The sequence below is a fragment of the Heterodontus francisci genome, chromosome 17, assembly GCF_036365525.1.
Source record: "Heterodontus francisci isolate sHetFra1 chromosome 17, sHetFra1.hap1, whole genome shotgun sequence".
Classification (NCBI taxonomy): Eukaryota; Metazoa; Chordata; class Chondrichthyes; order Heterodontiformes; family Heterodontidae; genus Heterodontus; species Heterodontus francisci.
Window position 1 is genome coordinate 14070188 of NC_090387.1, and position 27220 is coordinate 14097407.

The window sequence follows — 27220 nt, forward strand, 5'->3', positions numbered from 1 at the left end:
ATGGAGAGACAACATAAAATAAAGGACACAATTCTAAAGGGGGTGCAGGAGCAGATGAACCTGGGTGTATATGTGCTTAAGTTATTGAGCGTGGCAGGACAGGTTGAGAGAGTGGTTAATAAAGCATACAGTCTCCTGGGCTTTATTAATAGGGACATAGAGTACAAGATCAATGAGGTTATGTTGAACTTGTATAAACACTAGTACGGCCTCAGCTGGAGTATTGCATCCAGTTCTGGGCGCTGTGCTCTAGACAGAGTGCAGAAAAAATTCACGAGAATGGTTCCAGTGATGAGGAACTTCGGTTATGAAGATAGACTGGAGAAGTTAGAACTGTTTTCCTTGGAGAAAAGTAGGCTGAGATATGATTTGATAGAGGTATTCAAAATCATGAGGGGTCAGGACAAAGTAGATAGAGAGAAACTGTTACCACTCGTGAAAGGATCGCGAACAAGAGGGCACAGATTTAAAGTATTTGGTAAGAGAAACAGAAGTGACATAAGGAAAAAATTTTCACGCAGCGAGTGGTTAAGGTCTGGAATGCACAGCCTGAGAGTGTGACAGATTCAATTGAAGCATTCAGAAGGGAATTAGACAGTTATATGAAAAGGAAGAATGTGCAGGGTTATGGGGAAAAGGCAGGGGAAATGGAACTGAGTGAATTGCTCTTTCAGAGAGCCATTGGGGACACGATGGGCCGAATGGCCTCCTTCTGCACTGTAACAATTCTGTGATTCTATTATTCAGCCTAACGACTGGCCTGCTTGCCCGCATGATAACCCACATGGTAAAACAAAATAAATGTGGTGTTTCGGTAAATTTTCCGGGTCCTGATCTGGTGCTCTATTCGTGCAAGTATCCTTTACTGTAGATTTTTGGGAAACATGTTTCTGCAGCAATATCCCGGACGCAAGAAAGCGCTGTACCGGGAGGGTGAGTGGCACTGTGCCGGGACGCGAGGGGGCGCTGTGCCGGGTGGGTGAGTGGCACTATGCCGGGACGCGAGGGGGCGCTGTGCCGGGAGGGTGAGTGGCACTATGCCGGGACGCGAGGGGGCGCTGTGCCGGGTGGGTGAGTGGCACTATGCCGGGTCGCGAGGGGGTGCTGTGCCGGGTGGGTGAGTGGCACTATGCCGGGACGCGAGGGGGCGCTGTGCCGGGTGGGTGAGTGGCACTATGCCGGGACGCGAGGGGGCGCTGTACCGGGTGGGTGAGTGGCACTATGCCGGGACGCGAGGTGTCGCTGTGCCGGGACGCGAGGGGGCGCTGTGCCGGGTGGGTGAGTGGCACGATGCCGGGACGCGAGGGGGCGCTGTGCCGGGTGGGTGAATGGCACTATGCCGGGACGCGAGGGGGCGCTGTGCCGGGTGGGTGAGTGGCACTATGCCGGGACGCGAGGGGGCGCTGTGCCGGGAGGGTGAGTGGCACTATGCCGGGACGCGAGGGGGCGCTGTGCCGGGTGGGTGAGTGGCACGATGCCGGGACGCGAGGGGGCGCTGTGCCGGGTGGGTGAATGGCACTATGCCGGGACGCGAGGGGGCGCTGTGCCGGGTGGGTGAGTGGCACTATGCCGGGACGCGAGGGGGCGCTGTGCCGGGAGGGTGAGTGGCACTATGCCGGGACGCGAGGTTCCATTGGTCACTGACCCGAAACGTTAACTCTGCTTCTCTTTCCACAGATGCTGCCAGACCTGCTGAGTGGTTCCAGCATTTCTTGTTTTTCTTTCAGATTTCCAGCATCCGCAGTATTTTGCTTTTATTACGCGAGGTGGCGCTGTGTCTGGAGGGTGAGTGGCACTATGCCGGGACGCGAGGCGGCGCTGCAGGTGGAGCCGCTCCCTTTCCATTCAGCCGTTGGTTGTCCCTTGAGGAAGACTGCTCGGCGGTTGAAGCGGTGGTGAGATGTCGGAGCATGGAAGGTCTCTCATGTTTCTCCATATAAATTCACAGGGCTTCGGGCCGAGAGTCTGGAGGGCTCACTGCGGAGCACTCAGATTGCGAGGGCGGGCGGGAAGGAGGAAGGAAGCGGAGGGACGAAAACCCGGGCCCCGTAACCCTGACAACAGGCTGCCATTAACGGCAGCCTGGGTGGGGGCGGGGTCACGGGCGGTGCGTTGGGCGCCGGAGCAGCAGCATCGGGGGGCCGCGAGAGGGCAGTTTGGGGGTTGGGTGCTTGTTGGGGGGGTTGGGTGTTTCTGGGCGGGTGGGAAATTTACACATTTCAATATATATTAAACACTTAATATTTACAAATATTCCTATATTGTAACCATTTAATATAAATTCAAAACAATATATTAAACATTTCATATTTATAAATTTCCATATATTAACCATCCAATGTATATTGTTCCATTTCAAATAATATATTTACAAATTTCAATAAAAATTAAACATTGATTGTAAGTTTTACTCATTTCACTATATATTGAATGTTTCATATTTGCAAGTTTCAATATATATCAATCGTTTAATGTTATTACACTTTCTCTAGCAACTTTTTCATGTAAATTTACACATTTCAATTTATAATCATTTAACATAAATCTACACATTTTATGTAAAATACCTATTTAGATATTTACTGATAAAAGGTGGGAGTAACTGCCAGTGATGGAGATCTGCAGGTGAAACAGAATATGCTGAAAATACAGGACAGGCCCAGTAACATCTGTAGAAGGGAAAGGCAGATAGTGATGTCAAAACCAAGGATCTGCATTAGAGTTTTAACCTGTCCCCTCTCGCAATCAATTTTACATTGCATATGTATGTTTTTGCAACATATATTTGGTTTGGACATTGGTGACACAGCTGGAGCTATTTCAGGATTACTCCCAGTGCCACATGCTCGTGAGCATAGGAATAGAAGGATTGAACACTGGAGAATTGGTGTAGGAGGGAGGGTATCAGATTTCTGAGGCTTTGGGACTGGTTCTGGGGCAGGTTGCACCTTAACAGTACCAGGACTACTATCCTTGCAGGGAGATTTGCGAGTGCTGTTGGGGAGGCTTGATACTTGCTTGTCAGGAGGATGGGAACCTGAGGGGTAGCTCAAATTGGAAGGAAGTAAAGCTGGTAACAGGAAGTAGAAAAGTAGCAAGCAAAATTAGAATAAAAGCAAAATACTGCAAATGCTGGAAATTTGAAATAAAACCAAAAAGTGCTGGAAATACTCAGCAGGTCTGGCAGCATCTGGAGAGAGAAGCAAAGTTAATATTTCAGGTCAGTGGTCTTTCATCAGAACTTGCAAAGGTTAGAAATGTAATAGGTTTTAAGCAAATAAAGTGGGGGTGAGGTAAAAGAGAACAAATGAGAAGGTGTTGATATGACAGAGGGTCACAGAGAATAACTGACAAGGAGGTCATGGGGCAAAGACAAAGAGTGTGTTAATGGTGTAGTGAAAGACAAAGTGTTTGTGAAGAGAGGGTGTTAAATGACAGAATAATGAAAGCCCTAGCCAAAAGCAAAACATGGAAAACAAAAAGTGGGCAGGCACATGGTTTAAAAAAAATGTAATGATGAAACAAACTAAACTAAAATGAAATAAAAATAAAAAATACAAAGTAAAACTAAAAAAAAAAGGGCGGGCTAGTCATGCTCTGAAATTATTGAACTCAATGTTCAGTCCAGTAGGCTGGAGCGTGCCTAATCAGTAAATGAGGTGCTGTTCCTCGAACTTGCCTTGATGTTCACTGAAACACTGCAGCAATCCCAGGACAGAGATGTGGGCATGAGAGCAGGCGTGTGTGTTGAAATGGCAAGCAACAGGAAGCTTGGGGTCATATTTTCGGACTGAGCGAAGATGTTCCGCAAAGCAGTCACCTAATCTGCGTTTGGTCTCCCTAATGTAGAGGAGACTGCATTGTGAGCAGCGAATACAGTATACTAAATTGAAAGAAATACAAGTAAATCGCTACTTCATCTGAAAGGAGTGTTTAGGGCCTTGGATAGTGAGGAGAGAGGAGGTAAAAGGCAGGTATTACACCTCCTGCGATTGCATGGGAAGATGCTGTGGAAAGGGAACGAGGTGTCGGGGGTAAAGGAGGAGTGGACCAGGGTGTCGCGGAGGGAATGATCCCTTCGGAATGCTAAAGGGAGGGGAGGACATGGTAGGGGCAGAGGATGATCCTTTGGATGTGGAGGCTGGTGGGGTAGAAAGTGAGGACAACGGGAACCTTTATTAGAGGCAGGCAAAACAAAGGTGAGCATCAATTACGCTTAGAATGCAGAATACTGTCAAAAAGACAAAGTTAAGGGCACTCTACCTGAATGCACGCAGCATTCGCAACAAGGTAGATGATTTAAAGGCATTAATTGAGGTAAATGGGTATGATCTAATTACCATTATGGAAACATGGCTACAGGGTGAGCAAGACTAGGAACTGAATATTCAAGGATGTTTGTCATTATGGAACGACAGGCAAAAAGGAAAAGGAGGTGGTATTGTGCTGATAATAAGAGATGGGATCAGTACATTAGTAAGGGAGGATCTCAGATCAGAAAAACTGCAAGGGGCAGCAAACATTGGTAGGAGTTGTTTATAGGCCACCAAACAGTAGTGGTAGTGTGGGAGATTAGCGAAGCATGTAGCATGGGTGACTTCAATCTGTAAACCTAATGAGCACTAATGCTGTGGAGGACGAGTTTCTGGAGTGTGTTCGGGATTGTTTTCTAGAGCAGTATGTTAAGGAACCAACTAGAGAAGAGGCTGTTTTAGATCTAGTATTATGTAATGAGCAAAGGCTAATTAATCTTGTTGCAAAAGAATCTTTAGGGATGAGTGACCATAATATGATAGAATTTTACATTATGTTTGAAAGTAAGGTGATTCAATCTGAAGCCAGGGTGTTAAATTTGAACAAAGGAAATTATGAAAATATGAGGGGCAAATTGGCTGAGTTGGATTGGCAAAATACATTGAAAGGTATGACAGTATATAGACAATGGATAATCTTTAAAGCATTATTACATCGTTTACAGCAACTATACATCCCTTCAAGGTACAAAAAACCCAAAAAGAAAAATCAGTCAACTGTGGCTAACAAAGGCCTACAAAGTTGCCAGAGATAGTAGTAAACCGGTGGATTTTATAATACAACAAAGGAGGACCAAGAAACTGATAAAGGGAGAATAGAATATGAATGTAGACTAGCAAAAAACATAAAAATGGACTGTAAAAGCTTCTACAGGTATGTAAAAAGGAAATGTTTAGCTAAGAAAATTGTGGATCCATTACAGTCAGGAGAATTTATAATGGGGAATAGAGAAATGGCAGAGAAGCTAAATGATTACTTTGTGTCTGTCTTCACTGAGGAAGATACAAAAAATCTCCCAGAATGAGAGATCCAAGTGACAAGGACGAATGAGGAATTGAAGTAAATTCCTATTCGTAAGAAGGTTGTATTGGAGAAATTAATGAGGCTGAAGGTTGATAAGTATCTGGGACCTGATATTCTACATCCCAGAGTGTTGAAAGAAGTAGCTATGGAGATAGTGGATGCTTTGATGATCATCTTCCAAAATTCTATAGATTCTGGAATGGTTCCTGCTGATTGGAAGGTAGCTAATGTCACCCCACTATTTAAGAAGGGACGGAGAGAGAAAAAAGGGGACTACAGACCTGTTAGTCTTACATCAGTACTACGGAAAATGCTAGAATCTATTCTAAAGGATGTGATAAATGGACACTTGGATAACAGTGGTCTGATTGGTAAAGTCAACATGGATTTATGAATAGGTAATCATGTTTGACGAACCTGTTGGGGTTTTTTGAGGATGTTACTGACAGAATTGATAAAGGGGAGTCAGTGGACATAGTATACATGGATTTTTAGAAGGCTTTTGATAAAGTCCCCCACAGGAGGTTGGTTAGCAACATTGAAGCACGTGGGTTAGGAGGTAATATACTGGCATGGATTAAGAAATGGTTAACAGGCAGAAAACAGAGAGTAGAAATAAACTGGTCATTCTCGCAGGCTGTGACTAGTGGGGTACCTCAAGGATCACTACTTGCGGCGCCAGCTGTTCACAATATATATTAATGATTTGGATGTGGGGACCAAATATAATAGTTCCAAGTTCACGAATTACACAAAACTAGATGGGAATGTTCCGAAGAAGGGTCACTGACCCGAAACGTTAACTCTGCTTCTCTTTTCACAGATGCTGCCAGACCTGCTGAGTGGTTCCAGCATTTCTTGTTTTTATTTCAGATTTCCAGCATCCACAGTATTTTGCTTTTATATTAGATGGGAATGTGTGTTGTGAGGAAGATGCAAAGCGGCTTCAAGGGGATTTGGGCAGACTTGGTGAGTGGGCAAGAACATGGCAGATGGAATATAATGTGGAAAAATGTGAGGTTATCTACTTTGGTAGGAGGAACAGAGGAGTATTTCTTAAATGGTAAGAGATTAGAAAGTGTTGATGTACAAAGGGACCTAGGTGTCCTTGTCAATAAGTCACAAAGCTAACATGCAGGTTCAGCAAGCAATTAAGAAGGCTAATGGTATGTTAGACTTTATTGCAAGGGAATTTGAGTACAGGAGTAGTGAAGTCTTGCTTCAATTGTATAGAACCTTGGTTAGACCGCACCTGGAGTACTGTGTGCAGTTTTGATCCTTACCTTAGGAAGGATATTATTTCCATAGTGGCAGTGCAACAAACGTTCACCAGACTTGTTGCTGGGATGGCGGGACTGTCCTATGTAGAGAGATTGGGGAAACTGGGCCTGTGTTCTCTAGAGTTTTGAAGAATGAGAGGTGATCTCATTGCAACCTACAAAATACTTAAAGGGATATATAGGGTAGGTGCAGGTAAGATGTTCCCTCTTTTTGGGGAATCGAGAACCAGGGAAGCCACTTAGGAGCGAGATGAGGAGGAACTTCTTTACTCAGAGGGTTGTGTATCTTTGGAATTCTCTATCCCAGAGGGCTGTGGAAGCTCAGTCATTGAGTATGTTTAAAGCGGAGATTGATAGATTTCTAAATACCAATGACATAAAAGGATATGGGGATAGTGTGGGAAAAAGACATTGAAGTGGATGCTCAATCATAATCGTTTTGAATGGCAGAGCAGGCTCGATGGACTGAATGGCCTACTCCTCCTATGTTCCTACTGATAAAAGACTGATTTTGAACATTGTCACTTATCCTTTTAAAGAACAATTTTTATTGATTTTAAGTTGTCGTAACTGAAATATACGTACTCTAAAGTCAGACTAAGTAAGTTAGAAAAGAATGAACATATTTTTGTCAAAAACAAATTTATTGTATCAACAAAATACATGTCAAGCTTGTCAGTTTATGGAGAGTAAACTACTGGTGATGTGGACATGTGCCAATATATTTGTTTTCCAACCTCTGCATCCATTGATGTATTTTATAATGGAAGACCTAAGGGGCAGATGATTCACAGGAACAGAGCCACGTTAATCACAGAGAGGGACATATGTGTTCGTTTTGTTTCAGAGGAAGGTTTAAATTGAGCTCTGCTGATACTCCAGAGCAGACGTGTACAGCTTTTTGCAGCAGTGGGCCAATCCTAGAGTTGCAGTTATTGAGTGGACCATGTCTGGTGCGTTTACCATGAGGTTGATGTTGTTCTCCTTTAGTCTGGACCTGTAGTATTGTGAATTCCTGGGGCAGGTCTGGACTGATGGAAGAGAGCAACGCTTTTGGGAGTGTGAGCTCCATCAATCCAGTAATCTCCTGGTGAAGTAAGTAGCACTGCCTGTGCTTTTTTGTAAAAAAAAATTTGACATACTTCTGTGGAAGATCAGCTGTTTTCTTGATAGGTGAGCAGATGGCAGATACATATGGGTTATTAAACGGTACACACTTCAGCTTTGCATCAAGCACATGTTGTCATGGCCTGCAGAAATCAAGCACGAGCCAAAGGGGAGAGAAGGAGAGGGGTTTTGTTTAACACAGCGAGTTGATAAGATCTGCAGTGCTCTGTCTGAAAGGCTGCTGGAAGTAGATTCACTAGTAACTTTCAACAACAGCTTATATTTATGTAGCACCTTTCAAGTACTTAAAGCATCCCCAGATGCTTCACAGGAACATGATAAAGCAAAAATGGACACTGAGCTACGTAAGGAGATATTAGGTCAGATGACCAAAAGCTTGGTCAAGGTGGTAGGTTTTAAGGAGCACCTTAAAGGAGGAGAGAGAGCTAGAGAGGTTTAGGGAGGAAATTCCAGGTCTTAGGGCCAAGGCAGCTATATGGTCGTCAATGGTGGAGTGATTAGAATTGCCGATGCCCCAGAAGCCAGAATTGGAGGAGCATAGATATCTCAGAGGGTTGTGGGCCAAGAGGTGGTTACAGAGATAGGAAGGGGTGAAGCCAGGGAGGGATTTGAACACAAGGAAGAACATTTTAAACTTGAGGCATTGTTTAACCAGGTCAGTTTAGGTCAGCAAGCACAGGGAGTGATGGGTGAACAGGGCTTGGTGTGAGTTAGGATATGAGCATCAGAGTTTTGCATGCCCTCAAATTTGTGGAGGGTAGAATGTGGGAGACCAGCCAGGAGTGTGTTGGAACAGTCAAGTCTAAAGGTAATGAAGGCATCGATGAGAGTTCCAGCAGCAAAGGAGCTGAGGCAGGGTTGGAATCAGGTGATGTTACGGAGATGGCACGTAATGTGGTCTGAAGCTCATTTCAACATAAAATATAACACCAAGTTTGCGAACAGTCTGATTCAGCCTCAAACAGTTGCCAGGGACAAGAGTGGAATCGGTGGCTAAAGCATGGTATTGGTGGCAGGAACTAAAACATAGCTTCTCAATATTTAGTTGGAAGGAATTTCTGATCATCCAGTACTGGATGTTGGACCAGCAGTCTGACAATTTCGTGAGTGGATGGGTCGAGAGAGTTGGTGGTGAGGTAAAACTGGGTGTTGTCAGCATACATGTAGAAACTGAAGCTGTGCTTTTGGATGATGTGACTGGGACTGAGGATGTAAATGAAAAATACGAGGGTGCTATGAGTGGATCCTTTAGATTCTAGCATTTTCCCTAGTACTAATGAATTTTATATGTGTATAATAGTGCCTCTGCTGCCTCTCCCCAACTACTTTAAATATGTTGGGATGCAATCCATCTGGACCAGGAGTTTTATTTTCTCTACGTTTGATTACATAGTATTACATGACATTTACAGCACAAAAACAGAATGTTTAGCCTAATTGGTCTATCTTGGTGTTTATGCTCTACACAAGCCTCCTCCCATTCTTCCTCTAACCCTATCAACATATCCTTCTACTCCTTTCTCCCTCATGTGTTATCTTGTTTCCCCTTAAATGGATCTCCCTCACCTCCCCCATTTTTCTGTCATGCCCACCTTGTCAGTCTGCCTGGTAAATATGGAGGCAAATAAACTATTCTGTATTTCTGCCATTTCACTGTAATTACCTGTGAATTTATTGTGTGCAACCCTTAGTGGTCATATCACTAACCTGGTTTTTATTTATTTATTTATGGGTCCGTAGGACGCTTTGCTGTTGCTTTTATATTCCTTGATAATTTGCTTTTGTAGTTCTACTTTGCTTTCCTAATTGTTTTGACTTTTCTTCAGTAGGGTAGATAAACTTCATTATTTCAAAGACCTCAATTAGTTCACCCCTCAATCTTTTAAACTCAATGGAGTAAAAGCCAAATGTATGCAGCCTGCCATTGTTTAACCCTTTAAACCCTCCATTGCATACAAGTGCATTGGATGTGTGTGTTAATCCTAATCTCAGGGCACCCTATTGTTCATAAAATAGTTAGATACCAAAACTCTATGAAAATGAGAAGAATGCATCTAAACTAACAAAGTTTAGTATTGTGACAGTCGGCGTCTTGTTCAATATTGTTAATTCATCACCCTAATTCGTTCCACAGTAACAGCTGTAATCACCAGTATTTCATTTTGGTGTTGGACAGCTCAAATTTCCCTTTCTCAACAGTCCCAAATTTGGAAGCAGCAACTCTATATTTGTGCTGCTGGGTTTTTTACAGTTCAAGTTGATATAATGTAGAAATTTCACTGCTAGTGTTACTGAAATCCCGGGGACAGCAATGCACCCTGCTCCCCTTTCATCCACTTCTTATTTTTATTTCACACACCAGTGGGCCCTAGGACACTTCCGAAAGATATTGCCCAATTAGTGCTGACATACGGCTGAGAGCTCTTCACTTGCTTCTAGCCCAACTCATTTTTTGAGAAACGTTAATTACCATCAGAGGAGAGACAACATTGGTATATGTAGAATTCAAAAAGAAGATTGCAGAGATAAGGGGGTGGAGGGGGACGATAATGTATCTGTAAGCTGCATGAGAAAGATGATGTGAAAACAGGTCATAGGCAATGTATGAGCTTGGGAAGTCTTAATTGATCATCTTTACTCCCTTCCACAAACACTGTTCCCTCACCCTCTGTTCCATCTCCCTGACTACTATCGCAAGCTGATCCAGACTGTTCACAAGCTCAATGTCCTGTTTAACCTGAGTTGCACTTCTGATCCAATGTCCTCTTCATCGCAAAGACCATTCACTTTCATAACATCGCCTAACTCCCGCTGCCTCCCACATCTGCCTATCTGCTGCTGATCCCTCATCCATGCTTTTGTTACCGCCAGACTTGACACTTGCAGTTTTCTCCTGATAAGCCTTCCATTCTGCATAAATGACCTCTTTCAAAACTGCTGCCCGTATCCTTACCTGTTCCAAATCCTGCTCACCCATGTATGTAGAATAATAAGTACAAAACTCCATCAAATCACAAGGATCCAGGTAACGATATAGCATACTTAGGAAGATTATGGCTGGAATTTTTGGTTGGGTGCGAGACCACGCTCACTGGCTGAAAAGCTGGTGGCGAGCGCACCTCTTACGGGCCAGGAGAGCCAGGCTTGGATTTTTCGCTCCCCAGGCCCTTAATTGGTCTTGGGTGGGACTTTCACCTACTTGAGGCAGGAAGTCCTGCCTAATGGAACTGCTGGCCAATCAATGGGCCGGCAGCTCTTAGTCCCAGCAGCGCCACCGGAAGCGGTGACCATTGCTGGGACTACACCCAACCATTGGAAGCAAGAGGAGAGATGGTCCCGTAACTCGGGTAAGTTTTTGGGGCCTCGCTGGAGATAAACGGATGGGCCCTGTCGAGGCAAGGGAGTTTGGTTGGGGGTGGGGGGGTGTGGTTTGTGTTGTGCGTTGAGGGTGGTTGGGGCTTCGGGGGCGGCCCTTCGTGAGGTGCAGGGTTAGCATTTTGGACCAATTAGCTAAATGCCCTCTTCCCAAGTTCATATTGCAGCCATGAAAACACTCGCTTCAAACAGTTTTCTCTTAAGCTGAACTAATTTGTCTCAATCTTTAAGATTCTTACTTGTCCAGTTCATATTTGTGAATGTTTGTGCCAGTTTTTGCCTGAAATCCCTGAACAAGTTTTCTCAGTATACGACAGGGAATTTCACCCCAAAACATAGCTGTCTTTGGAACTAGGAAGGAGATAGCTTAATATTTTCTTTAATTGTTCCCTTCATGGTGCATGACTCAACTCTGTGGCAAATTGCGATACCTGTATCCAGTTGCAACGAAAATTCCTCGCAAGACTTAAAACTCAAGCCGTAATTCAGCATGTGATGTTTCTTCTTTTGTTTCTAATAGAGCGTCAATTAAAGAGAAGGTCAAGCATGTGCTGAAGACATATGATATAGGAAATAAATACTCAGACTTGACCCTTCCCAGGGCTTCAGTGCTTGTGCCTCTGTTGATAAAAAATGAGGAGCTGCAAGTACTGCTCACAGTCAGATCCATGAAGGTACTGTACGGGTAAATGGAGAAGTATAGGTTTGATCATCATAGTTTGTATAATAGTGAGAAGCTTCACCTATCTTTTGCTCTGATCCAGGATTTGCACCCATGCTGTCCTCAGTTTTTCCTTCAGTTTTGATGGATGTGAGGTTGTTGGGCAGCAGGCCTTCTATAGTTCCTGAGAGGCTCCCCACTTCTAAAATTGCATTTTTTTGTAATTAGATTTTGTTAGTTTAAAATTAATTATTAAATGTATGATTCATTTCATTCACTAGGACAGACTTTCCTTTAAGGTCATGGGGAATTGGTGCCTCAAAGGAAGTAGATTACTTTCGGGCCAAGTACTGTGAATGGTAAGCACTTACCCCAAAGTGTGTTCCAGTTAGCAATTTATTTTATATCATTTAATCTTGAAAGTATTCCCATCTATAAACATGCATGCCAATCATGTCTCACGTAGACAGCCAGCATGCTTAGGCTGGTATCCGCTTGTCCAAGTTTACGGACAAAAATCAGTACTCTTCCTCAACCCCTCTCAATGTCATTTTGCTAACGTAGCGCTGCTCCTAGCTTCTCACGGTAGTTCAGTGAGATTGGATGTTCCCTGAAGCAGCTGTACACACTTAGAGCTGGACGTAGCACTGAGAGGGAAGGAGAGTGCCAGTGTGAACTGGAGGTCTGGTGGAAGAGTTGGGGGTGGGTGGTGAGGGTGTGGTTGGGGTTGTGGGTGAGGGAGCAAGGGAAGAACTGTACGAATGTGAACTGGGAGTGGAGGGAAGGATAATATTTTAATGTGAATTGAGCAAGAAGAGATCCAGCATCAACTGGATAGGTGGGAGAGGAGCCCCTAGTGAAATCTAGCTTCATGAGGAGGTGTAAGAGTGCCTCATTAAACTTGTATGGTATTGCATTGGTTAAGGTACTGGATTAGTAATTGAGGCCTTAACTAATAATCTGGAAAATACAAGTTCAAGTCCCACTGCAGATGTTTGAGAAATTGAACTAATTTTAAAAAATAAAAGTTGAAATAAAAAGCAGGTGTCAGTAAAAGTGACCATAAAGCTGTAAGGTTGTGGTACAAACCCAACTGGTTCACCTAAATGTCCTTTAGCAAAGTCCTTACTTGAACTGGCCTACATATGTGATCAGTCCCAAACTACCATGGTTGACTCTTAACTGCCATCTGAAGTGGCCTAGCAAACTATCCAGTTGCATCAGATCTTTATCATTGGTTCAAGAAGAAGACCTTCTCAATGCAACTAGAGATAGGTAATAAATGCTGGCCTTACCAGTGACAGCACCATCTCTAGAATGTATATTAAAAAAGCACACTGTGACAATCATGCAAACCGTTTCAAGGTGACTTAATAATCAAACGTAGCAATAGAGATATATCCACAGCACTTTGCAATTCGTGCTACGACTGATGGATATATTCTGGCAACTGAAAAAATGACAAACCTTTACCCATTGCACTTTCAACATAACTGCAAGCTGTACCGAAAATACAGTCTTGTATTCAGAACTGGTTTTGAATTATCTTTTGAGACTGTCAACTTTTGTTAGCTAACAAGCTGGCATGTATACTTTTGGGGAAGCATCAATGTTTTAGCTCATTTACTCACTCAGAGAGAAATGGCTACACTTTGGTGGATGACAGACAAATTTCAAGCATGTCCACCTCATTGTTTATTTATGCCATCACTGAGTTTTGTGAAAGGAAAAAAACTGGTGGAGACTTGAGAAAAATCAGGAGGCAATTCCTGATCGGGCTGAAGTCACCGATTAATACCAATGATTGGAAGAGACATGACCCACAGGGTTCTCGGGGCTTGATTGGAAGAGACATGACCCACAGGGTTCTCAGGGCTTCTGTCACTGGAGCATATCCACCTGCTGTTTCACTGGGCAAAGGGAAAGAAGTTGACTGCTGTATAGAAGGCGTTTATAAATTGGAATATTTTCAAACATAGTGGATATAAACCTAGTTACTTGCCAAGGAGGTATTTGGAATAAACGCTTACCATTCACAGTACTTAACTTTGGAGTTACCTTCTTTAAAGAAATAGCAGCATGGGACTCGTACTTGAACAAAAAAAAGTTGTGGCTTGGTAGTACAGAACTTGAGTGTTGCTGAAAATAGAGACATGTTGAAGCTTCTATTGCACTCATCAAGACAATCCGCAACAATACCAATGTAAGGGAAAGCAACAACTTTATACTGTATGAGAGGAGAGTGCTGATGGGTTGGCAAGTGAATTCCGGTAGAGGCGTTGCCATGGAGAATGTACCAGTTTATGGTGACTGACCGTTAACTGTCAAACTTTGTTTGAAGTTTAAACCATAGAACCATCAAAATATTATGGCACAGGAGGAGGCCATTCAGCCCATTGCGTCTCTGCCGGCAGATAAAACTAGCCGCCCAATCTAACCCCACCCTCCAGCACCTGGTCCGTAGCCTTGCTTGTTAGAGCACTTCAGGTGCATGTCCAGGTACCTTTTAGAAAACGTTGAGAGGGTTTCTGCCTCCACCATCATTCCTGGCAGTGAATTACAGTCACCCATCACCCTCTGGGTGAAAATGTTTATCCTCATGTCCCCTCTAATCCTTCTACCAATCACGTTAAATCTGTGCCTCCCGTAATTGAACTCTTCACAAGGGGAAACAGGTCATTCCTGGCTACTCCAACTAGGCCCTTCATAATTTTGTACACCTCTATTAAGTCACCCCTCAGCCTCCTCTGTTATAAGGAAAACAACCCTAGCAGATCCAACTTTTTCCTCATAGCTGCAACTTTCAAGCCCTGGCAACATTCTTGTAAATCTCCTCTGCACTCTTTCCAGAGCAATTATGTCCTTCCTGCAATGTGACCAGAACTGTACGCAGTACTCCAGCTGTGGCCTAACCAGCATTTTATACAGTTCCAGCATTACATCCCTGCTTTTGTATTCTATACCTTGGCCAATAAAGGAAAGCATTCCATATGCCTTCTTCACTCTATCTACCTGTCCTGCCACCTTCAGGGACCTGTGGACATGCACTCCAAGGTCTCTCATTTCTTCTACCACTCCCAATAACCTCCCGTTTATTGTGTATTCCCTTGCTTTGTTTGCCCTCCCCAAATGCATTACCTCACATTCCTCCAGATTGAATTCCATTTGCCACTTTTCCGCCCACTTAACATTGACATCATTCTGGAGTCTCTTCACTATCAACTACACGCAACGCACCAAGGCTCCTTAGACAGCACCTTCCAAACCTGCGACCTCTACCAACTAGAAGGACAGGGGCAGCAAATGCATGGGAACACCACCACCTGCAAGTTCCCCTCCAAGTCACACACCATCCTGACTTGGAACTATATCGCCGTTCCTTCACTGTTGCTGGGTCAAAATCCTGGAACTCCCTTCCTAACAGCACTGTGGGTGTGCCTACCCCACATAGACTGCAGCGGTTCAAGAAGGCAGCTCACCACCACCTTCTCAAGGGCAATTAGGGATGGGCAATAAATGTTGGCTTGGCCAGTGACGCCCACATCCTATGAATGAATAATTTTTTTAAAAACGGCCAATTTTTGTGTCATCAGCAAATTTCCCAATCATGCCTCCCATATTTAAGTCCAAATCATTAATATATACCACAAACAGCAAGGGACCCAACACTGAGCCCTGTGGAGCGCCACTGGAAACAGCTTTCCATTGGAAAAAACATCCATTGACTACTACCTTTTGTTTCCTGTCACTGAGCCAATTTTGGATCCAACCAGCCACATTCCCCTGTATCCCATGGGCTTTCATTTTTCTGACCAGTCTCCCATGTGGGATCTTGTTAAATGCCTTACTAAAATCCATGTAGACCACATCCACTGTACTACCCTCATCAGTCCTCCTTGTTACTTCCTCAAAAAACTCAATCAAGTTAGTAAGTCATGACCTTCCCTTAAACCCATGCTGACTATCCCTGATTAATCCATGCCTTTCTAAGTGGCAGTTTATCTTGTCTCTTGGAATTGATTCTAATAATTTACCCACCACCGAGGTCAGACTGACCGGCCTATAATTATTTGGTATATCCCTCGCACCCTTTTTAAACTATGATATAATGTTCGCAGACCTCCAATCCTCTGGCACCTCACTCGTATCCAGTGAGGATTTGAAAATGATCCTCAGCACATCCTCTCTGGCTTCCTTTAACAACCTGGGATGCAATCCATCTGGCCCTGGAAATTTATCCACTTTCAAGGATGTTAGACTTCTAGTACTTCCTCTCATTATGCTTATCGCACCTAATATTTCACACTCCTCTTCTTTTACTATGATGTCTGCATCATCCCTCTCCCTTGTGAAGATAGAGACAAAAAACTCAATAAGAACCCTGCACACATCTTCTGCATCCAAGTATAAGTTTCCTTGTACATCTGTGATCGGCCCTATCCTTTCCTTAGTTATCCTCTTGCTCTTAGTGTACTGATAAAACATCTTCGGGTTTTTATTTTTATCTTATTTAGAGGTACAGCACTGAAACAGGCCCTTCGGCCCACCGAGTCTGTGCCGACCAACAACCACCCATTTATACTAACCCTACAGTAATCCCATATTCCCTACCACCTACTTACACTAGGGGCAATTTAATTTTTCATGTCCTTTCTTTGCATTTATAATTTCCTTTTTTACTTCACCCCTGCACTTTCTATACTCCTCTAGGCTTTCTAAAGCATTAAATTTTTTATGATCGTCATAAGCTTTCTTTCTCTGCTTTAACTTACCCGGCATGCTTCTAGATAACCAGGGGGCTCTAGATTTGGCTGTAGCACCCTTTATCTTTGTGGGACATGCCTACACTGTGGCCTGTAGAATCTCACTTTTGAATGCCTCCCACTGGTTTGCCACTGATTTTCCTTCAAGTAGCTGTATCCAGTCCACTTTCACCAGATCACCTCTCAGTTTTGTAAAATTTGCGTTCCCCCAATTTAGAACTTTTCCTCCTGTTTTATCTTTGTCCTCTTACTTGGTTATGCTAAAACTATAACTGTATTATGGTCACTATCTCCAAAATAGTCATCCACCGCTGCTTCATCCACTTGCCCAGCTTCATTACCAAAGACTAAATCTAGAATTGCACCCCCTATCGTTGGGCTTGTTACCTGCTGGCTAAAAAAGTTCTTTTGAATGCAGTTTAAGAATTTTGTGCCCTCTGTGCCCTTCATACCTTTTGTATCCCAGTTGATATTAGGGTAGTTGAAATCCCCAACTATTATTGCCCTATAGTTTTTGCACTCAGAAATTTGCCTACATATTTGTTCTTCTATTTCCCTCACTATCTGGGGGTCTATAGTACAGTCCTAGTAGTGTGGCTATCCTTTTTTTTATTTCTGAGCTCAACCCATGTGGCCTCATTTGATAAATCATTTAGCATATCATCCCTCCCCACAGCTGTTATTGATTCCTTAACCAATAATGCAGCAACTTTTTTCATCCCCCTCTCGATCCTGCCTGAAAATCTATATGCAGGGGTGATGAGCTGCCATTTTTGCCCCTCTTTAAACCAAATTTCCGTTCTAACAAAGATATCATGTTGCCATGCGTCTATCTGCCCTCAGCTCATCGGCTTTATTTACTATACTTGAATTTAAATAAATACCTTTCAAAACTGCCAAAATTCTTGTGCTGCACACTTTTTAACCTTTGCTTCTTCTGTCTTTCAGAGTCACTCGCTAATTTTCTGCCTCCCGTTCCATGCCCTGAAATTGTCCTATCTGAAACTGCCCTTAGGTACCCATCCCCCTGCCAAACTAGTTTAGGCCATCCCCAATCGCACTAACAAATCTTACTGCAAGGATATTTGTCCCAGTCCATACGCATTAGGAACGGAAGTAGGCCATTCAGCCCATCGATCCTGCTCCACCATTTAATAAGGTCATGGATGATCTGTTTCTGTCTCAAATTCCAAACTCCCATCTACGCCCGATAATCTTTGATTCCCTTGCCTAACAAGAATCTATCTACCTCCGCCTTAAAAATATTCAATGACCCCGCCTCCACCACATTCTGTGTCCTGTTCAGGTGTAGACCATCCGGCTGGTACAGGTCCCACCTTCCCCAGAACCGGTCCCAATGCTCCAGAAATCTGAAGCCCTCTCTCCTGCACCATATCTGCAGCCACACTTTCATCTGGTGTATTCTCCTATTTCTATACTCACTAGCACGTGGCCTCGGGAGTAATCCGGAGATTACTACCTTTGAGGCCCTGCTTGCTAATCTCTTTCCTAATTCCCTAAACTCAGTCTGCAGGACCTCATCCTACTTCCTATATCGTTGGTACCAATGTGGACCACGACCTCTGGCTGTGCACCCTTACCCTCCAGAATGCTCTTTAGCTGCTCGGTGGTAACCATGACCCTTGCACCAGGGCAACGCGCCATCCTGGAATCACGTCTGCAACCACAGAAAAGCCTGTCTGTTCCCCTAACTATAAAATTCCCTACCACTATTGCTCTCTTGTCTCTTCACCTCCCTCTGTGCACAGCCAAACCCCCATGGTGCTCTGGTCATGACTCTCGCTGCACTCTCCAGAGGAACCCCTCTCCCATCGGTACTCAGAACTGAATACTGGTTAGAAAGAAACCAAGTAGCTTGACTCTGCTTGTTCAAGGTATTGCCCTGAGGAATGAACCAGCAAATGGCTGTCACTTATTTTCTTTAGCTGAAACAGGCACAATGTGTGTTACATGTTCTTTCTGTCTGCAAATAACATGGCTCTGTGTATTAGTATATGTAGCTACCAGTATGCACAAATGCGCCACACTGCGAGCCCTACTGACAATCTTAAATTGGTTGTCAGCATAATTCTTAGCACACTGAAGATTATTTAGCAAATACTGTCCAATCACGGAATTACATCTCATATTGGACACTGTGTTTTGAGTTTTGCAAGCATGGGCTGGTTGGGTATGGCCTGTACCTTGGCCATTGCGAACAGCAGAAGGGACATGTTGTTTGATATGAACCGCTAGTCTTTGGGATGTACAGCCTATATACCTAGCATCACACTGGCATTGGAATTCACATATCACTTTACTCATTTGTGTGATAGGCAGGACGTCTTTTTGGCTTGACGGCAGCATCCTGTTAGTGGCAAACATCACACATGTTGTACTGCATAGTAGCAGCTGGCTTTGTTTCTCGCTGCTACTATGCAGTAGCAACATGTGTGGTGTTCGCCACGAACAGGATGCTGCCGTCAAGCCAAAAAGCTGTCTGCCTATCACACAAATGAGTAATGTGATATATGAATTTTAATACCAGTGTAATGCTAGGTATAGAGGCCAGTATGTCCCAAAAACCGGTGGATCGTTTCAAACAATATGTCCCTTTCGCTGTTCGCAATGGTCAAGGTACATGCCATACCCAACCAGCCCGTGCTTGCAAAACTCAAAACAGTGTCCAACATTAGGTGCGATTCTGCGATTGGACAGCATTTGCTAAATAATCCTCAGTGTGCTAAGAATTACGCTGACAACCAATTAAAGATTAAGTGTGGCGTATTTGCGCATCCTGGAAGCTACATATATTAATACACAGACAGAAAGAACATGTACACACAGCTAAACAAAATAAGTGACAGCCATTTGCTGGTTCATTCCTCAGGGCAAGGCCTTGACCAGAGTCAATCTGCCTGGTTTAAATTTCAAGCAAAGCTTGACAGTTAATTGTCGGTCACCATAAACTGGCGCATTCTCCATGACAACACCTCTACCAACCAGAGGTCACTTGCCAACCAATCAGCACACTCTTCTCATACGGTATAAAGTTGTTGCTTTCCCTTACATTGCTATTGTTGCAGATTGTCCTGATGAATGCAAGACGAAAAGCTTCAACATGTCTCTATTTTCAGCAATACTCAAAAAAAAATTGTGTTATATGCTTCCACTAATCCTTATATTAAATGAAAAGAAGAATGAACTTAAGTTTATGCACCACCGATCAGCACCTCACTGTGTCCTGAAGCATTTTATAGCAGTGAAGCTTGCTGTTATGAAGAGAAACATGGTTGCCTACTTGCACACAGCAAGGTTCCACAAAGACCATTGTGATAAATGGCCAGACATCTGTTGTGGTGTTGGTTAAGGAATAAATATTGGTCAGGACATCGAGAGAACTCCCCTGCTGTTCTTTGATAGTGGCATGGGATGTTTTGTGCTCTCTGGAGAAGGTACATGAGGCCTCGGTTTAATAGTGAGCTGAAGGAAGACATTCCCAAAGTAAAGGCCTGCTGCCCGACATGACCTGACGACATGTGTCTGGTTCGGGTCGGGCCCCTCTTCCGGGTCTGGCTTTCGGGCTCTGGTTGGGTCGGGCCGAGTCCAGGTCAGGTTGGGCCGGACACACACTGTAAGTGCTCTGCCAGTAAGAATTGAAATTAAAAAACTTACCTGAGCTGGGAGTTTGGGACGAAACTGAGTCTGCGCAGTGAGTGAGTGACGCCACTATGACATCATCACGCATGCACTGCAGCTTCGCGGAGCTTCCCAGTCGGAAGGTAAGTAAAGGGATGGGTCGGGCTTGGCTCGGGTCGAGTCGGGCTCGAGGTGAAATTGGAGAGGCTCGGGTCCTCTGTGGATCGGTTGGGTTCGGGCAGGTTCTTTTTCCTGACCTAAGCAGGCCTTTATCCCAAAGTGCAGCACTCTTTCAGGACAGCAGTGAAGTGTCAAGCAGATTATTTGCATACATCTTGGGTATGGGGCTTAAGCCCACAACCTGCTTTCTCAGAGACAAGAGTGTTATTACTGACCCAAGGCTGAAACCTGCAGTGCTAGTTTAAAGGCCTTTTGCACTGAATGCACTTTCTCCTCCCCTCAGTATTAACCTGTCAGCATAATAATAATCACCTGCTAAAGTTACAGTAATACTGATTTCACTGTCCAGTTCTCATGATCATTAACTAACAATCCAACCAATCCTAGTTTGATTCATAGTTATTGTCATGCAAATTAGATAGAGGTAGATGATGAGGTGACATTTCATGATTTCTGAGGACTGTTTAATGTCAGAAAAAAATTAAGATTAGATTAGATTAGATTAGAGATACAGCACTGAAACAGGCCCTTCGGCCCACCGAGCCTGTGCCGAACATCAACCACCCATTTATACTAATCCTACACTAATCCCATATTCCTACCAAACATCCCCACCTGTCCCTATATTTCCCTACCACCTACCTATACTAGTGACAATTTATAATGGCCAATTTACCTATCAACCTGCAAGTCTTTGGCTTGTGGGAGGAAACCGGAGCACCCGGAGAAAACCCACGCAGACACAGGGAGAACTTGCAAACTCCACACAGGCAGTACCCGGAATCGAACCCGGCTCCCTGGAGCTGTGAGGCTGCGGTGCTAACCACTGCGCCACTGTGCCGCCCCAAATGCCAGAATTCAGATAGGCATTATCTTAATGTGCAAGTTGTAGGTAATTAGCTATTATTTATAAATAATGAAAAGGATAGCTTGCAGTCTACAGTATGTTAAAGGTAGCATCCTTCAAGGTTTTTAAATAGAATAAAAGCAAAATACTGCGGATGCTGGAAATCTGAAATAAAAACAAGAAATGCTGGAACCACTCAGCAGGTCTGGCAGCATCTGTGGAAAGAGAAGCAGAGTTAACGTTTCGGGTCAGTGACCCTTCATCGGAACTGACAAATATTAGAAAAGTCACAGGTTATAAGCAAGTGAGGTGGGGGTGGGGCAAGAGATAACAAAGGAGGTCTAGATTGGACCAGGCTACATAGCTGACCAAAAGGTCACGGAGCAAAGGCAAACAATATGTTAATGGTGTATTGAAAGACAAAGCATTAGTACAGATTAGGTGTAAATACACTGAATATTGAACAGCAGCAAGTGCAAACCTGAAAAAAACTGAATTTTTTTTTCAGGTTTGCACTTGCTGCTGTTCAATATTCAGTGTATTTACACCTAATCTGTACTAATGCTTTGTCTTTCAACACACCATTAACATATTGTTTGCCTTTGCTCCGTGACCTTTTGGTCAGCTATGTGGCCTGGTCCAATCTAGACCTCCTTTGTTATCTCTTGCCCCACCCCCACCTCACTTGCTTATCACCTGTGACTTTTCTAATATTTGTCAGTTCCGATGAAGGGTCACTGACCCGAAATGTAAACTCTGCTTCTCTTTCCACAGATGCTGCCAGAACTTTTTAAATAGTATGTTGTTTCGTTAAAAATTTTCCTGGCGAAATTGCGGCATGATTTTTAACCCCAAAATGACTCGACTGAGAAATTTTGAAGAACCACAAGTATTGGAATATTATAGACATATGAAACAGGAATAAAACAGAAAATATTGAGTACTCAGGAGTAGATGCAAGTTGGTAAGTAATCCCATTAAAGGGATTTAGATAGCTTTGGTTCCAGTCATTATCTGAACTCTAAAAAGAGATTACAAAAATCAGTCTCATGAAATAGATGAATTTAAAGAAATCAATACATTGTGCATTGCAGAGGCTTTGTTCCATGTTGGGTCCTTATTTTTGTCTGCAGCAGATGTCTTCATGGATTTGAATAATGGGTAAAGATGTATAATAAAGTATATGTTATATGTTTCCCAACTCCGATATAAGGGCTATGAATATATTGAATGACAGTCCACATCCAGTTAGAGGGAAACATTAATCAGTGTACAGCAAACTACATAACACACAGATTGGTGTCTTTTTTGGGCAGCAACACTTTGAGAGGCTCAGATGCTGTCTGAACCATAATGTCTATTATGTTCCTGAGACACATATTTTATAATGTGCAGACAAGAGGGATACGTTTGGGACAACTTCATTCCGCTGATAGTGGTGGTTTCCTGGTATAAAGGAGCATTCATATGATTGAATGTAAACTGAAGTACCACTGTGCTGCACGACTCATTTACTGCGGTGATACTGGGTTTTATTGCTGCCTTCTACAGGAAAATATTTTATTCTAGATTTCCAGGGTTGCCAGGACAAAACACATTTGAGGCTTCAAATAGCCCTTCATAAAGAAAAATGCACAAGCTGCAAATATGAAAAAAAGCAGAAACTGCTGAAATGGACAGAATACCTTTGACTTCATAGCTCCACACCACGTGACTCCCCCACCCCACCCCATCACAGTCACTGTCCCCAGTAATGTAGCAATGTATCATCATGGAAGTTCTGCACCCAAAGTGGTAATGCCACAAACAACTCTTATGGTATTGCTCTCTTTATCTGCTCCATTGCTGTGTTGGCAGCTGGAAGTGCTGAAGCCTCTCACCATACTACATAGCTACTCAAAAACACACTGGATAGGTTGCTCCAGTTACAGAAGATTCAGAAATTAATAGATGAGACTGGTAAGGTTTTCCTCGTTACGGAGCTGCTGACAAGTAGTACTGGAATACTAGAAAATAATCAGTGTTGTCAGAAAAATATAATCTTAATTATTTGCTTAACAGATGGGAATATATAATGCACATGACTGGAGGACACCATTACAGTCCTTCTGGATGGCACCAGCACCCATGAAATACCGTGCATTATATCTCTCATACCGTTCACTCCCTTTGTTTGACAAATAGCTATCCATTCACTTTAAAATTTTGCCAACTTCACTGCCTCTGTAGGGAGCCTTGTCCATATTTTCATTACCCGCTGTGTACAAGGTACTAGTACTTGCTATTTGTGTGACAGAATAATAAATATAGAAGGAAGATTTCCTCTATTTCATATTTGTAGTCTTTATACATTCACAATTTTGATATCAATAAAAATCAGAAGAAATGTTTTCTGTGAAGATTTACAATTCCAAGTGCCAGTGGCAGCCTTTACCCTGAGATGATTAACAGCCATCTGACATCTTTTTGTGTCTAAAACATTAAAAGGAAGGTGAGATGGCTACAGAGAAACTATTTCCTCTGGTGGAGGAATCAAGAACTAGGCCATTCTGCAGCAAAAGGAGCACTTTCTCAAAGGTTAGTGGAAATCTGGAACCGTCGCCCTCAGAAGGCTGTGGATATTGGCTCAATAGGGGCTTTCAGACTGAGGTAAATTTCTGTTCGGTATGGGTATAAAGGGATATCGAACAAAAGTGGATAAATGGAATTGAGGTTCACATCAGTTCTAGGGGTTTAATGGTGTACTACTGTTCCTAAGTTCCGACTTCTGCAACTGTTAATAAACCACTACACCAATCCTCTCATGGCACAGATGGGATATTTGCTCTCCACTGTGAAATGAAGTTACAGTGACAATAAAGATCCCATACCTGATTTCTGGTCTCCACTGAGCTACCAGTCTGGAACGGGATGGCAGTTGGGTTGCTAGACTTTGTCTCAGTGGCTTTGGGCCGAGGAGAGGGCTAAGTCGATCAGGATTTCCCCATCCATGGTGCTGTATAGTGACCCTTGTTCGAGAAAGCACAGATCTGAACACTTGGGAGAGGACAGAAGTGGGCTCAAATGTGTTGCCCCCTCACAGTTCAGTCATAAATGAATGGCCACTCAGCCAAAGTACTGGAGGGAACTCTGTATCATTCCCCAGCATAAGCCAGTGACTTTAGGAGAGGAGGGACAGAAAGAAACTGCATGACTGACAATATGTATGACAAAAGGAGTGAATAAGACCAATATAGATGTTGTGCTGTTATGCAAAACTCTTACAATGCACTGCAGTGAGAAATTCTAATAATTTAACTTGGCTCAGTAACATTTCTCACTAATTGACTTTGGTGTTAAAGTTGCACAGCAGCCGCGGAGAAGTTTGCTTTCCTGGTGGGAAACAGGACAAGAAGGACAGAAGTGACATAGATACAGCTCTCCGCGAAGCACAAGAAGAAATCGGCCTTCCTCCAGATCAGGTGGAAGTTATCTGCAAACTGGTCCCTATTATCAACAAGGTAAATGACTGCAGGTATTTGTCCAGTCAACTATCAGCACAGGGCTATCCGGTATCCAAACCAAATTAGCACCTTTGGGATGAGACATGTTGATGTGTGTGCACCACAATGTTTCATGAGTTGATATGGCAGGGGTTTTGTGCCTGTTGTGTTCCAAGTTCCTACTCTGGAGGCTAGGCATTTACCCTGCAGGGAAGGAGGGTAAAGTGGGAGGTCAAGCTGGTCATTCCCATTGTCACTCCAACTCCTCGTTACCAGGGCAAGCATGCCAATTGTAGAGGTCTTGGCACTATTTAAGTAATGTGATGGACTCTAGAAGAGATGGGGGCAATAGAAAGTGGTCTCTACAAAGCTGGTACTGCTAACTTTGTGATTCACTAAGTTAGTGCTCGCTTTAGTACTTTAATTGACTTGCAGAACATCTGCCAGAATAATCATAAGAGCGCTTGTTATGCATGGGGCGGCTCTTTTAGAAGTTAGTGGTGGTAATTATTAAAGATTGATTTCTTTAAGGAGATTAATTTTTAATCTAGTGGATCAAAATGGATATACTGAGCGTTTGCTGTAGAGAGATAGATATGTTTATCCGAAAGTCAAAACTGTTAAATTCCCTGCTATTAGCTTTGTACTTAAGCTTCCCCCTATCATCATGACCCAAAGTCTTGTGTGAGGCACATGCAGTGTAATATATACATGGCCAGTATTGATGTATTTAATCTCTTTACAGTGAGCATTTAAAGTAGGACCGAGTCAGCCAACAAAGGAGGTTCCATCTGTTTAAGTATGCATGGTGCACTGACCTTATGTATAAGAGCCATAACACATGCAGACGTTTTTCTTTTTTGAAGTTGTATTCTTCGAAATGAGGCCAATTCTGGAGTGACAGGCTCTTCCACAGGTGCTGCAGAGAAATTTGTCTGTGCAACAGCCCCAACAAACAAATTTCTCTGCAGCACCTGTGGAAGAGCCTGTCACTCCAGAATTGGCCTTTATAGCCACTCCAGGCGCTGCTTCACAAACCACTGACCACCTCCAGGCGTGTATCCATTGTCTCTCGAGATAAGGAGGCCCAAAAGAAATCTCTTTACAGTGAGCATTTAAAGTAGGACCGAGTCAGCCAACAAAGGAGGTTCCATCTGTTTAAGTATGCATGGTGCACTGACCTTATGTATAAGAGCCATAACACATGCAGACGTTTTTCTTTTTTGAAGTTGTGTTCTTCGAAATGAGGTTATTTATGCTCGAGAATGGAACACTTCTCAATTTTGAGTTGCCAGCGTCAGCATTCAGCACCTGCAGATCAGCTGTAACATAGTCTCGGGCAAAGTAAAGCTCCCTGTACTTTACCAGCGACCTGCAACTTTGACCTCAGAAGAGCATTCCCTGCTCACCAATGCAACATTTTTTCCATTTCCCATCCAGTACCCTCCATGTGTGAAGTAGACAATCCGACAATCCAGTGTCCAAATTAAGTGTAGTTCTTTATGCCTACTCAGAATAGGTATCAATTATTTTATGCATGTTAGTCTTACTGTACATCTTGCACTGTAAAAACTCAGAAGAAAGTCAGTCTTGGTTGTTACATCCAGTATGCTGATGTATTGTGCCCTCATACTTTATCCTAATGTTTGCCTTGTATTCACCCCCACCTCCCCACTCCCACCCACAGGATGACATTCTGGTGACACCAGTGGTGGCATTTATAGGAGATACATTCCATCCACAGCCTAACGCTGATGAAGTGAGTGACGTGTTTATCCTTCCATTGTACCACTTCTTAAAGTCAGAAGAGCACTCTTCAACTCCTTATGATGCAGGAATGTTGGTGCACTTCTTTACATTTAAGGACCGCCAGTTGCAAAAGTCGTTCACTGTCTGGGGACTCACTGCCCAACTTTGTATTATTGTGGCCTTTATAGCTCTAGGCCAGAAGCCTTTGTTTAAGGTCGATTTTGACATAGATGACCCTTTTGCAAGTATGGATAAGTATCTTATGGCAAAATATGCCACGAGTAAGCTATGAGCTTTTTGAAATGTTTCCTTGTTCTGTCTTTAAATGGGCAATAGTTAAACGCTAATATTTTAGTGAAGTCTGAAACTTAATATGCCTTTAGACACTAAGTTAGCCTATCACTAGCCATTTTAATTATTTAATTCAACATTTAATTTATGTGCAGTCTTCTCAATTTCTACACTTTTCATTTTTAATTTGTCGTTTTCCATGCTAATGTCTTGCTTAAGCCAGTGGCTAACTATGTTGAGCCTTTTGTGATGTTACCAGTGTTTTATGATGATTTGTGTTACGATCTTATGCTGTGGATTGATGTGAAACCTCAGCAAAGTATGTGTCACTTAAACATATAATTATATGTTATTGTAATGAATTGATGCTCATACAGAAAAATAATAAATTATTTTATTTACTATTATGTACTTAAGCTATCCTACAATGTGTATGTGTGCTCTACCACTTCTGTCGTTCAATCATCCACTGAGACTTGCATTAAGAG

The 27220-nt window shown here is 43.2% G+C and overlaps 1 protein-coding gene across 1 annotated transcript; it reads left to right on the top strand.

Moving 5' to 3' along the window:
- Positions 1-1855: 1855 nt before the first annotated feature.
- nudt7 (nudix (nucleoside diphosphate linked moiety X)-type motif 7) lies at positions 1856-27105 on the top strand. Its single transcript, XM_068049084.1, has 4 exons — positions 1856-1917; positions 11641-11794; positions 24552-24710; positions 26380-27105. The coding sequence occupies exons 1-4, from the start codon at positions 1901-1903 to the stop codon at positions 26731-26733; spliced, it is 684 nt and encodes a 227-aa protein (XP_067905185.1). The 5' UTR covers positions 1856-1900; the 3' UTR covers positions 26734-27105.
- Positions 27106-27220: the final 115 nt, after the last annotated feature.

Coding starts and splice junctions, on each gene's coding strand:
- nudt7 (XM_068049084.1), top strand. Junction 11,795..24,551: donor TCACAGTCAGATCCATGAAG/GTACTGTACGGG, acceptor TTGGTGTTAAAG/TTGCACAGCAGCCGCGGAGA. Junction 24,711..26,379: donor TGGTCCCTATTATCAACAAG/GTAAATGACTGC, acceptor TCCCACCCACAG/GATGACATTCTGGTGACACC.